At 56.7% G+C, this 9,619-nt stretch overlaps 3 protein-coding genes across 3 annotated transcripts in view; 1 reads left to right on the top strand and 2 right to left on the bottom strand.

The window, feature by feature from the left end:
* Positions 1–1,164, bottom strand: part of MONBRDRAFT_34612 (uncharacterized protein) — a gene marked incomplete at its 5' end in the record, with an annotated part of 7,412 nt that extends 6,248 nt beyond the window's left edge. Inside the window, 6 exons of the mRNA XM_001750485.1 lie at positions 55–174; positions 295–393; positions 471–566; positions 644–729; positions 833–965; positions 1,069–1,164. Coding sequence (XP_001750537.1) covers positions 55–174; positions 295–393; positions 471–566; positions 644–729; positions 833–965; positions 1,069–1,164 — 630 coding nt within the window. The remainder of the gene's footprint in view (positions 1–54; positions 175–294; positions 394–470; positions 567–643; positions 730–832; positions 966–1,068) is intronic.
* Positions 1,165–3,036: 1,872 nt separating this feature from the next.
* MONBRDRAFT_39198 (uncharacterized protein) lies at positions 3,037–4,418 on the top strand (the record flags this gene model as incomplete). The annotated part of the gene is made up of 4 exons (XM_001750511.1): positions 3,037–3,300; positions 3,414–3,506; positions 3,634–3,984; positions 4,121–4,418. The coding sequence occupies 4 exons, from the start codon at positions 3,037–3,039 to the stop codon at positions 4,397–4,399; spliced, it is 987 nt and encodes a 328-aa protein (XP_001750563.1). The 3' UTR covers positions 4,400–4,418.
* Positions 4,419–5,303: 885 nt separating this feature from the next.
* MONBRDRAFT_30044 (uncharacterized protein) lies at positions 5,304–8,536 on the bottom strand (the record flags this gene model as incomplete). The annotated part of the gene is made up of 12 exons (XM_001750484.1): positions 5,304–5,382; positions 5,487–5,638; positions 5,778–5,949; positions 6,018–6,117; positions 6,205–6,276; positions 6,317–6,628; positions 6,739–6,864; positions 6,956–7,028; positions 7,513–7,692; positions 7,785–7,958; positions 8,096–8,388; positions 8,485–8,536. 12 exons carry the CDS (start codon positions 8,534–8,536, stop codon positions 5,304–5,306), a joined length of 1,785 nt encoding a protein of 594 aa, XP_001750536.1.
* Between the last annotated feature and the right edge of the window lie 1,083 nt (positions 8,537–9,619).

The raw sequence follows: 9,619 nt of genomic DNA, 5'->3' as shown, positions 1-9,619 counted from the left end.
TTCCCCCCCCCCCCCCCCCNAAAAAAAAAACCCAAAAAACCCAAAAAACCTCACCTCATCCTCGTTGCTCTTGAAGACAAAGCAATCGTAGAGAGGACCCTTGTCTTCATAAGAGGTTTGCAGTGTCTCAAGGGCCTTGACGCGTCCCTGCAACTCTTCAAGGTGCGCTCGGTCCTGTATGTTTTTGGCGCAAGCGGGTGACGGGAGAAGTCGTGTCAGCTCAAACCTGCGGTCACAAGAATGATCGCGTCGCAACGGGCCAGCTAGTAGCGGTGATGGGCAGCGCAGACCAACTTGATCTTTTGCATCGACAGCGAGTGCTTTGCGAAGAGCGTTGCGGGCATTGGCCAGGAGCTGGCCATGGTTTTTGTCCCAGTCCTTGCGACGCCACGCCTACTTGCCACATGATGCGCGTCAGGGCTGGGAGAAGATGGTTAGGGCCAGTGAGTGGATGCGGCAGGAATACTGACCTCCATGCGCTTGCGGAGACCTCCGGTGTAGAGGTTATGGAGGTAAAATGAGCCAGCTCGATAAGATCCGTCGCGGCTACGCATGGCGTCGGGGACCTGACCACGAAGAGTTGTGTCAGTTGAAGGTATGGGGGTGGGTGGGGGTCAAGGGGAAGCAGGCGCATATCACACACGTTCGTGTACACGGTGCCGGAGGCGCCTTTGAGGGTGCCATCTTCATTCAGCTGGACCACGGTAGCCGTGTCGACGGCGCCAGAGCCTGTATGATGCAGCGAAGATCATGTGAGAGAGGTGAATGGGGTGGGTGCTCTTAGGGATAGGCGCAGTAGCTGGTGCACAAGGATGAAACAGCGCATTCCGACCAGTGGCATCGATAAGGTCGACAATTTTGCGAGCTCCAGTCGAGGTGACTTGCAGGTTGACGGCACCGGGATCGACGCCCGTATCCAGGATGGCAACGCGAATGCCACGGCCATCGTAGTCGGGGCGGGCACGCTGAATAGAAAAACAAGGGAGGCAGCAACGGGGGGGGGGGGGGCAAACCAGTGTGAGTTGGTGCTATCAAGAGCGTGTCTCTGGGCAAAAGGCAAGTACCTACAAGAAAGTCGGTTACGCCTGTCTCATCCTTGGGAATGAGCTTGTCTGCGGGGAAGCGAGCCAGCTCGGCTGCCGAGAGGTTGCTCTTGTTGGCCATGGCGCGAGCTGGGGGGGTCCAAGATGTGAGGGGGTAGCACGGGAGGGGAAGCAGGGGCAGAAAAGGAGCAGGGGAGAAGAAACTGCCAAAAGCGTAGGTACCAGTGTGTGCGGCCGTTCGACGAGCGGCGACTGCTTGGAAAGGGCAAAGGCAGTGACGAGCGAAAGCAACGAGGCGGCTATGGCCTGGTTCAGTGCTGACGAGACCACGACGAGTCGTCTGCGTTTGACACGTTACAAAACCAATGTCAGTGCGGCCGAAACCAAGACCCAAGTCCAGTGCAAGCACAGTACAAGTCCAGTGCAAGCTCAGTACAAGCATGGAACGAGCACAGAACAAGCTCAGTACAAGCATGGAACGAGCACAGAACAAGGACCGCCCCCCGGCCGGCGGCGTACCTGCAGAAGCGAATATGCACCAAGAAAATGTTGGCGGTCGCTCGCTTGTGTGACGTGGGGCTTGTGTGATGTTGTGTGTGAATGCACAAAGGCTTTCCGGGAGGCTGCGAAGAAGAAAAATAAGCAGGAGAGGTGAGCGCAAGAAAGGGTAGTGTCTCAACCGATGTGCGCCAACCGCAGCGTCGGAAGGAGGAGCTCCAAGGCGGCGGGCGGCGGGCGGGGGCGCTGCCGTTTGCCAGTGGTTCACCTCCAACAACCACAACCACAACAAGAGGTTGGCGATACTTCAATTTAAGAGAGGTACTATTGATTTTCATCACCTACACCAGGATGTAAAATACTTTTTGAGCAGGCGAATGCAGTGAAGATATACCAAGGTGATTGTAGTGTAGTGTAATGTTTATCACAGTTTGAGCCATTGGGTTTCGCAGAATGTGCGAATGATCGCAGAAAAAAAAAGAGAAAAAAAGCTTCAAACGGCAGCGCCACTGGCTTCTTCAGTGGGCGAGGGCAGGTTGTCGATAGAGATACTGGCACCGGTCATGGCCGGAGAGGGTATCAGCGTCTACTTTTCCCGTGCCCCATGAGCCAAAGGCAAAGGGCGTAGTGAACAGAGGGTGCTGCTCATAGCGAGGAACGGCTCAGCCTGGAGCTCTTGTTGATGTTTTGCACACGACCTGAGCAACCACAGCACGTGGATCTGCGACAGCGAGAGAGAGCGAGAGAGCGAGAGAGAGCGAGAGAGACGGAGCGAGAGAGACGGAGACGGCGGAAGTGAGCGGTGAGTGAGAGAGAGAGAGAGTGAGTGAGAGAGCGGAGTGAGAGTGAGTGAGTGAGTAGACAGGCAGGGAGAGCCGGGAGCCAGGGGCAGACTGAGGGCAATGGGAGGGTGTAGCTGTGTGTTTCTTCGTTCCGCGGTATCCGGCTCGATGCGAGTTTGTTGGAGGGTGTGCATACGAAACCCCATTGAATCTCTCAAACGGCAGCCCAGCCCAGCCCAGCCCAGCCCAGCCCCTCTCCTCCCTCTCAGATCCACTGGCCTCACTCCCCCATAGAGAGAGAGATTTAGAAGAGAGGGATTTAGAGAGAGAAAGAAAGAAGAGAGAGAGAGAGAGACAGGAGAGAGAGAGATTTAGAGAGAGATGAGAGAGAGATTTAGAGAGAGAGATTTAGAGAGAGATTTAGAGAAAGAGAAAGAGAGAGATTTAGAGAGATTTAGAGAGAGAGAGAGAGTGTGTCAAGAGTTTCATCGAGTTTTCACTTTTTTTTCGCAAAACGCTCTCTCTCTGTCTCTCTGTCTTTCTCTCTCTCTCTCTCTGTCGTGCGCGCAGTCGGTGTCGCGTTGGACGGGCTGCTGAAGGCTTGTGTTAGCGGGGGGAGGAGGGGGGGGGCAGGGCGTTGAAGGGTTGAGGGGTTGGTTGGTTTTAGCCTCGTGTGGGTGGGGGAGGCAGGGGTTGTGGTAGTACCAAAGGACATGCCTGTGACGGCGAGCTCCTCCTCGTCGTCGTCGGGGGCGCCGACGTCGGCGACGCCGGTGGCACCCGCAGCGAGCCACTCTTACTTGACGAGTGCCGCCCATTGGATTCATTACAACCAGTCCATTCTGGCCGGTGCCGGTGGTGGATTAGTCAACGCCCTCGTGTGCTCTCCCTTGGACGTAGCCAAGGTTCGCCAGCAGGTCGAGGGTGTCATTCATCCAGGCACGTCCCACCAAGCGGGGCTCTGGACCATTCTTAGGGTACGACTTGTGCACGTGCATCACACCCCTGCCCCCCCCCGCCCCCTGGTTCAAGCGCATGCGCAGGCCCCTCCGAACAGCTGATACAATGGCTCCTCGTCGCCGCCCTACAGGACATTCGCAACCAGGAAGGCTACCGCGGCTGGTTTCGAGGCCTCCAACCTAGTCTCATTACCCTCCCCTTCTTCTGGGCCACCTACTTTCCCGTGCGTCTGCCCCTACTCCCGTGCCACATGATTTTTCATCCTTGACAACACCTATCCATCCACCGGCACAGCCACTCGCACATGACGCTCTTCCTTGCCTCAATGGCCTGGATTTGTCCCGCCATAGTTGTACGATGCCTTTAGGAGACGCCTGGGCGTCGAGCCAAATACTCGTGGCGCCGTATGGAAGAGCTGCCTGGCCGCCATGGGTGCCGCAGGCGTGGTAGACGTGCTCACCAACCCACTCTGGGTTGTCCGGACGCGCATCATCTCGGCCGTTTATCACCGTACTGAGCAAGCCGTCCTCCAACGGCTCTCCGTCCCGGGGCATATGCTCCACATTGCCAAACACGAAGGCATCACCGCACTCTACAAGGGCCTCGGTGCCTCCTTCCTCGGTCTTCTACACGTGGCCATCCAGTTTCCCCTTTATGAGGAGCTCAAACACCGGGCTCGTGACGCCAGCCCCGATGGCCGCGTAAGCCCTCGTCCCTGCCTGCTCTGCTAATCACTTTGCTCTTCACCGCTGCCAACAAGCTTCTCACTCTCGCCCCGCGCTTCTCGGTCATCCGCCACCGCCACCACCACACTGCTGCCATTGGCCTCCCATCCAGGAATCCATCTTGGGCCTCATCCTAGCTTCGGCCGGCTCCAAACTCGTTGCCGGTACCATCACCTACCCTCATGAGGTGGTTCGGGCTCGCATGCAAGACAGTCGCAATCCAGCTGGTCTGGCTTCCATCGCTAAAAACATCTTGCAGGCCGACGGCTGGCGCGGCTTTTATCGCGGGTTGCACATTAACATCCTGCGCGTCCTGCCCAGCTGTATCACCACTTTCGTCACCTACGAACTGATCAAGCAAGCCATCCACAAGCACGTCCCCAGTCCTTGAAGCGTCTATCCCTTTGGAGGCGCGTGAGCTGCGCATGTCGGTCACGCGCTCGCTCGAGGCGCTTTCTTCTGGATCAAGCTGGCTGCTTCTTGGTCTTCTTTCTCGATTACCCGCCTTTTATTGCTGTCACGGTCATTGCGAGTGATGACCAATTCCCTGCTTGACTTGCTATGATCGATCGCTGTGCGATCCCTTCACTGACCCACTGACTGCCAAAGCCCGACTCCTTCCAGCTGCAATCGCTTGCACGACCAACACGCTTGGCACAAAAAGTGTGAGGAAATATGAGTTGGCTAGCGAGCTATTCGCCAAGGTAAAACCAGCAAGAACCAAATAAACATGCATAGAATAGTTTTTTTTTTCCTCAGGGCCAGGGGTGGCTGAAGGATGTGTGAACCGTGCCAACGTGCTCGCCAGCCGCTGTATTGCAACACTTTTGTTCTCGCCCCTGCTCTTTGCGAACAAAATGAGAGCCCATACCCTCTGCACGTGTCCGGCTACCTTCTCCAGCTCCCTTCTTCGGGTTTTTTTTTTTAGTATCACCTGCTTGGTCACCCTTTAGTGAATTATTTTTGCCGGCTTTCATTTGCTGCACAGCCTTCCATTCTTCCGACAACTGTCGAATTCGAACACCATATTTTCTTTGACGCTTCTGTGCTGCATCTCAAGTGCTACTCCAGTCGAGACTCCTTGCAGGATGACACTGCGACTCGGTTTTAAAATGATTGGCTGAAATTGGTATGTGCGGATTGACAACCACTGCCAGACCGCGCGTAGGGACGGGCAGTCAACATGAAAACGGTGCGCATGTATGTTTATGGACACGAGGACCAAGCAACTCAAGCTTTGGGACGGGGAGCAGGCTCATCAAGCCATCACACTTATAAAGACGGGCTGGAGCGTATCATGCCTCATCTTCAAACGCCGGGTTGGCGACGATGGGCTGGGCCTCGCTGTCGCGATGCAGCGGTACAGGCGCTGGCCTAAACACAGGCATGTGCCACCAGTGAGGCTTGGCGGGACGGCCCAGACCAAATGCCGAGGCAACGTTTAAGGATGTTATTGGGCAAGCCAAGGCACACCGTACCTCAGGCTGAGCGAACCATCATCGTACTCCAAGCCCTCAAGTTCATTCATGACATGGCGGGACTGGCGGCGACGCAAGGCTACGACGATGGCTGCCACCACGAGCAACAGCAGCACGATGCCGGCCACAATCAGGCCCATGGCCGGACCCGTCTGCGCCGAGAGGGTCAAGGTAAAAAACAAAAAAACAAAAAAACAAAGCAACACAAGATGAGCCAGTGCACAGTCGTCAAGCAAGCACACTATCAAGATGGGATGGTGCACACAAAAATGCACACGGTCCAAGTCTTACCAGCGCATCGCGCAGCACAAATGCTTGCTTCCCGTTATCACTCGACTGGGCGTTGTTGGCCGGGGCAATGGTAGTTGTTGGGCAGGGTCCCATGTCACGGGACTCAACCTCGAGCGGGTGACCACAAGTTGCCCCGCACAAAGCTGCAGGGCAGAACAGCGCCATTCGAAACCTGCGACCAAGGCATGAGACTGCAAACAGATGACAATTTCGAGGCCAAACCGAGGTCTGATCGCGTACCGGTAAGCCATGCCACACGAAGCAGACCACGGGTTCCAAGAGGAATAGATCCACTCTGTCAGGTCTTCTGCAGGGGCACTGCAGTTGACATCATAGTCGCCTAATTGCGCAAAGCCCCAATTTTAGCAGGCAAGAGGTAAGCCTGATGGTCTTTGGTTGGCGGCAAGGCCTGCATCCAAGAACTCACGATTCTCAGCACTGGGAATGCACAGGCACCCGTAGCAACCAGCTACCGTTGTCCAAAAGGGCACCTCTGAAGCTGTTGCAAGGCAGGGTAAGTGAGTGGTCAGAGTCCATACCAGTCTCGAGGGCCAGCGGCCTCTCGAGGCGCTTGCTCATTTGGAGATGTGCACATGGGCAGTGCAAGCACTCACAGCGACAGGCGCCATTGCACTGCGTGGGCACTGGGCACTGGTCAGCGGGAACGTTGGTGGGGCCGGGGGCGGTGGTTGATCCTGCAGTAGTTGGCATGGGTCGATGTGTCGTGGTGGGAACATGGCGAGGGGTCGTGGTGGGAACATGACGAGGGGTCGTGGTTGGTTGGGTTGTGGTCAGCGGCACACGAGAGGTGCTAGGTTCACCGGGAGTGACACAGCGGCATTTGGGGCAGCCTAGGCATGGTGCCAGGAATGCAGTCCATGTGAATGGGCATGTTAGGTGGGTTTGGCGTTGGAAGAAACACAGAACAGGGTGTGTCCATGGGCGGCACGTGTATGCTCACCGGCCTCTTGATAGAACTCAACGGTCTGATGCGCTTGACACTCGTGGCAATCAGGGTTGGCACATTGCGGGGGATAAGGCGAAGTTTGGGGTGCATTCCTGTCCTCGCAGCGACAATAGTAGCATCCTGGAGAATACAGGAGCAGAATTGAAGCATTCCGTCAGGTGCCGCCTGAGTGGCGAACAAGAATGCGGATGTTGTATTCATTTGCTTGTACCAACCGTTGTATTCAAAGCTGATGACGTTTTGGTGCGCTTGGCAAGAGTGGCAGTCGGGAACAGGGCAGCCAGCTGCGGAGAAGAGCACGGTTGGGCATGAATAGGGGTGCATGCGGTGCATCCACAAAACGTGCGCGGAAACGGCGCCAAGCGGTGTCGCATGTTGAGAAGGGCTTACGATTGAGAGGCGGTGAGGTGGTAGAGGTGGTCGAGGACGAGGAGTGCGAGGAAGAGGATGACGTTGATGAGTGCGAGGAAGAGGATGACGTTGAAGAGGAAGAGGAAGAGGATGACGTTGATGAGGAAGAGGAAGAGGAAGAGGACCGTGACGAGCTGGAGATTGAGGAACTGGTGGTTGTTGAGGGTCTTGATGTGGAACTAGACGAGGTCTGGGTGGAGGAAGGGGCAGAACTAGCTGCAGGCGTGGTGGCCGCGCGACAGGAGCAGCGGCGGCATCCATCTTGGTCAAACTTTGAGGTGTGAAATGGAACGTGTTGGTGAGTGACCTGGATGAGATGACAGGTGAGACGGACGGCAGGCACGGGCCGGGACTCACGTAATCTCGAGGAACGGCTCCAGGTCGGCAGTTGCAGGGTACGTAGGCGCTGCAGCTGTTCTGGTTTGTGGTTACTTGGGGTCCGACAGTAGTCTGGGCTTGAGAGTTGGTAGTGGTAGGTGCCGGGGTTGTGGTTGGAACGGGCTTACAGGAGCAGCTCCGGCAACCGTATCGGTCAAACTGAGCGTTGGGACGGGGGCGTTAGCCCGAGCAAGGTCAAGGGAGGCACGCGCTTCGACTTTGATGCGTGCTCTCAAATTTATGGTGCTTACCGTGTCCACGCTGATTGCGCCAGGGCGACAGTTGCATGGGCGATAGGGGGCGCAGGTGGCCTGAATGTTGGTCGTGGAGATGGGTGCCTGGGTGGTTGTCTGGATGCGAGAGGTGGTTGGTGCTCGCGTCGTCACGGGGTCTGAGCAGATGCAGGTCGGGCAACCATCGTAAACCTAGCATAAGAGCGCGATCCCTGTCAGTGAATGGGTCTTGACCCCTCTTGTACTGACCAGAGGTACGGAGCAAGCGGATGGCAGCAGCAGCTTTGTCTCCGATAACATGCGGGGAGGGGGGACGCTTTTGCACGTACACGAATGGAGGCCTGCTGGTGGTCAGGACAGTCGCAGGTGCCGTCAAAGCTGCAGGGGTCCTCGGTGGGCTCCTCAGTGGCGGGCACCTCAAAGCTGTCTTCTTCCTCGTCAATCAGGCAAAGGCAGGTGGGGCAGCGGAAGGCGTCGAGCTCGATGCGGGCGGTCAGACCGATGGGGCAGAAGCACATGCCATCAAAGTTACAGAGCGGTGGTGTCGCGGCGGGCGATGTGGTCGCGGCGCGGGTTGTCGGGCTTGGAGGCAGTGTAGTCATACCGGCTCCAGCCACGGCGCCTATGGTCAAGGCAGGTCATTGGGTGCGCGTGAGGGAAAGGGGCCTTGGCGAGGGGCAGGACAGGACGGGATGAAGTAACATTCTCGGGGCTGTACCAAGCAAAGCGAGGATAGAGAGCGCCGACAGTGCGCTAGGGAGGCACGGCATCATGGCTGAGCGTGCAAGCAGAGGCTATGGGAGGTAAAGAAAGGTGCGCAACTGTGTTCGGGAGATGTAAATTTGAGTTGAGGGAAGGGATATTGGGATCGCAAGAGGAAGAACATCCAGGGCTCTGGCCTGGTGTCGAGCGCGACTGCGTGCTCGGGCGCAGGGGCGATTGAAAAATGACGTAGCATGTCCAGAGATGTCAGTAAAAGAGGTATAAGAGGAAACGCCAGGGAAGAGGAGGGCTTAATGTGAGTCTCGTTGGCGTGAGTCTCGTTGGTGTGAGTCTCGTTGGTGTCAGACGGTGAGTCGTCGTATTGGTGGGGAGGGGCGTGTGGGCGGCTCGGTTGGGCGGAGGCAGGGGACGGGTTCTTGCAGAGGCAGTGGGGTGCTTGAGAGCGGATGGGGGGACATGGATGTCCACTGGAGTCGCATTGCTCGGCCAGGGCTATGGCGGGTTGCGGGTAGGCGCTGTCCATCGCCCACGACGCGCAACGGTTGTCCGTGCAATGGGACAGGACGGAATGCAAGCTCGGGATCCACACACCAATGTTGCATGCTCATGTTTGGCTGCTGGACCAAAGAGCTGGGTGGATTCGCGCCGATGAGCCTTGGATCTGCGAGGCCAACCAACTAGCCAGTCTGCTTGGGACGGCCGTTGAGATCTGAATCGCGCGCGCGCGCGCGAGTGTGTGTGTGTGTGCGCGCATTCCGATCGTGTCGCCGTCGGCGCGTTGTCCTTTCAACCAAGTCACTCCTCCGGACAAAACATTTCATCTGACATTAAAGAAAAAGGACATTGTCTGCCATATGAGCGAATAAAGTGAGCATAACTAAATTGTCAGATAATCGTCACTCACGTGGCTCTGGGTGGTCAGAGGACCAACCACATGGATGTCCCCACCAAAGACACTCTTGCGTGTACGCACATCACGTTAGGAAATGAGAGAGAGATTCGAGAGAGCGTGTGTGTGACATAAGATCGTGTGATCGTGCATCATGGCACACACACACACACAGAGACGCACCATCTCTTGGGTGTCACCTGATGCAAACTTGAAAAGGACCGGGTCTGAAGGAGTGATG

The sequence above is a fragment of the Monosiga brevicollis genome, genomic scaffold, assembly GCF_000002865.3.
Source record: "Monosiga brevicollis MX1 MONBRscaffold_42 genomic scaffold, whole genome shotgun sequence".
NCBI lineage: Eukaryota > Choanoflagellata > Craspedida > Salpingoecidae > Monosiga > Monosiga brevicollis.
The sequence above is the reverse complement of the archived record's forward strand: the minus strand, read 5'-3'. Positions and strand labels throughout refer to the sequence as shown.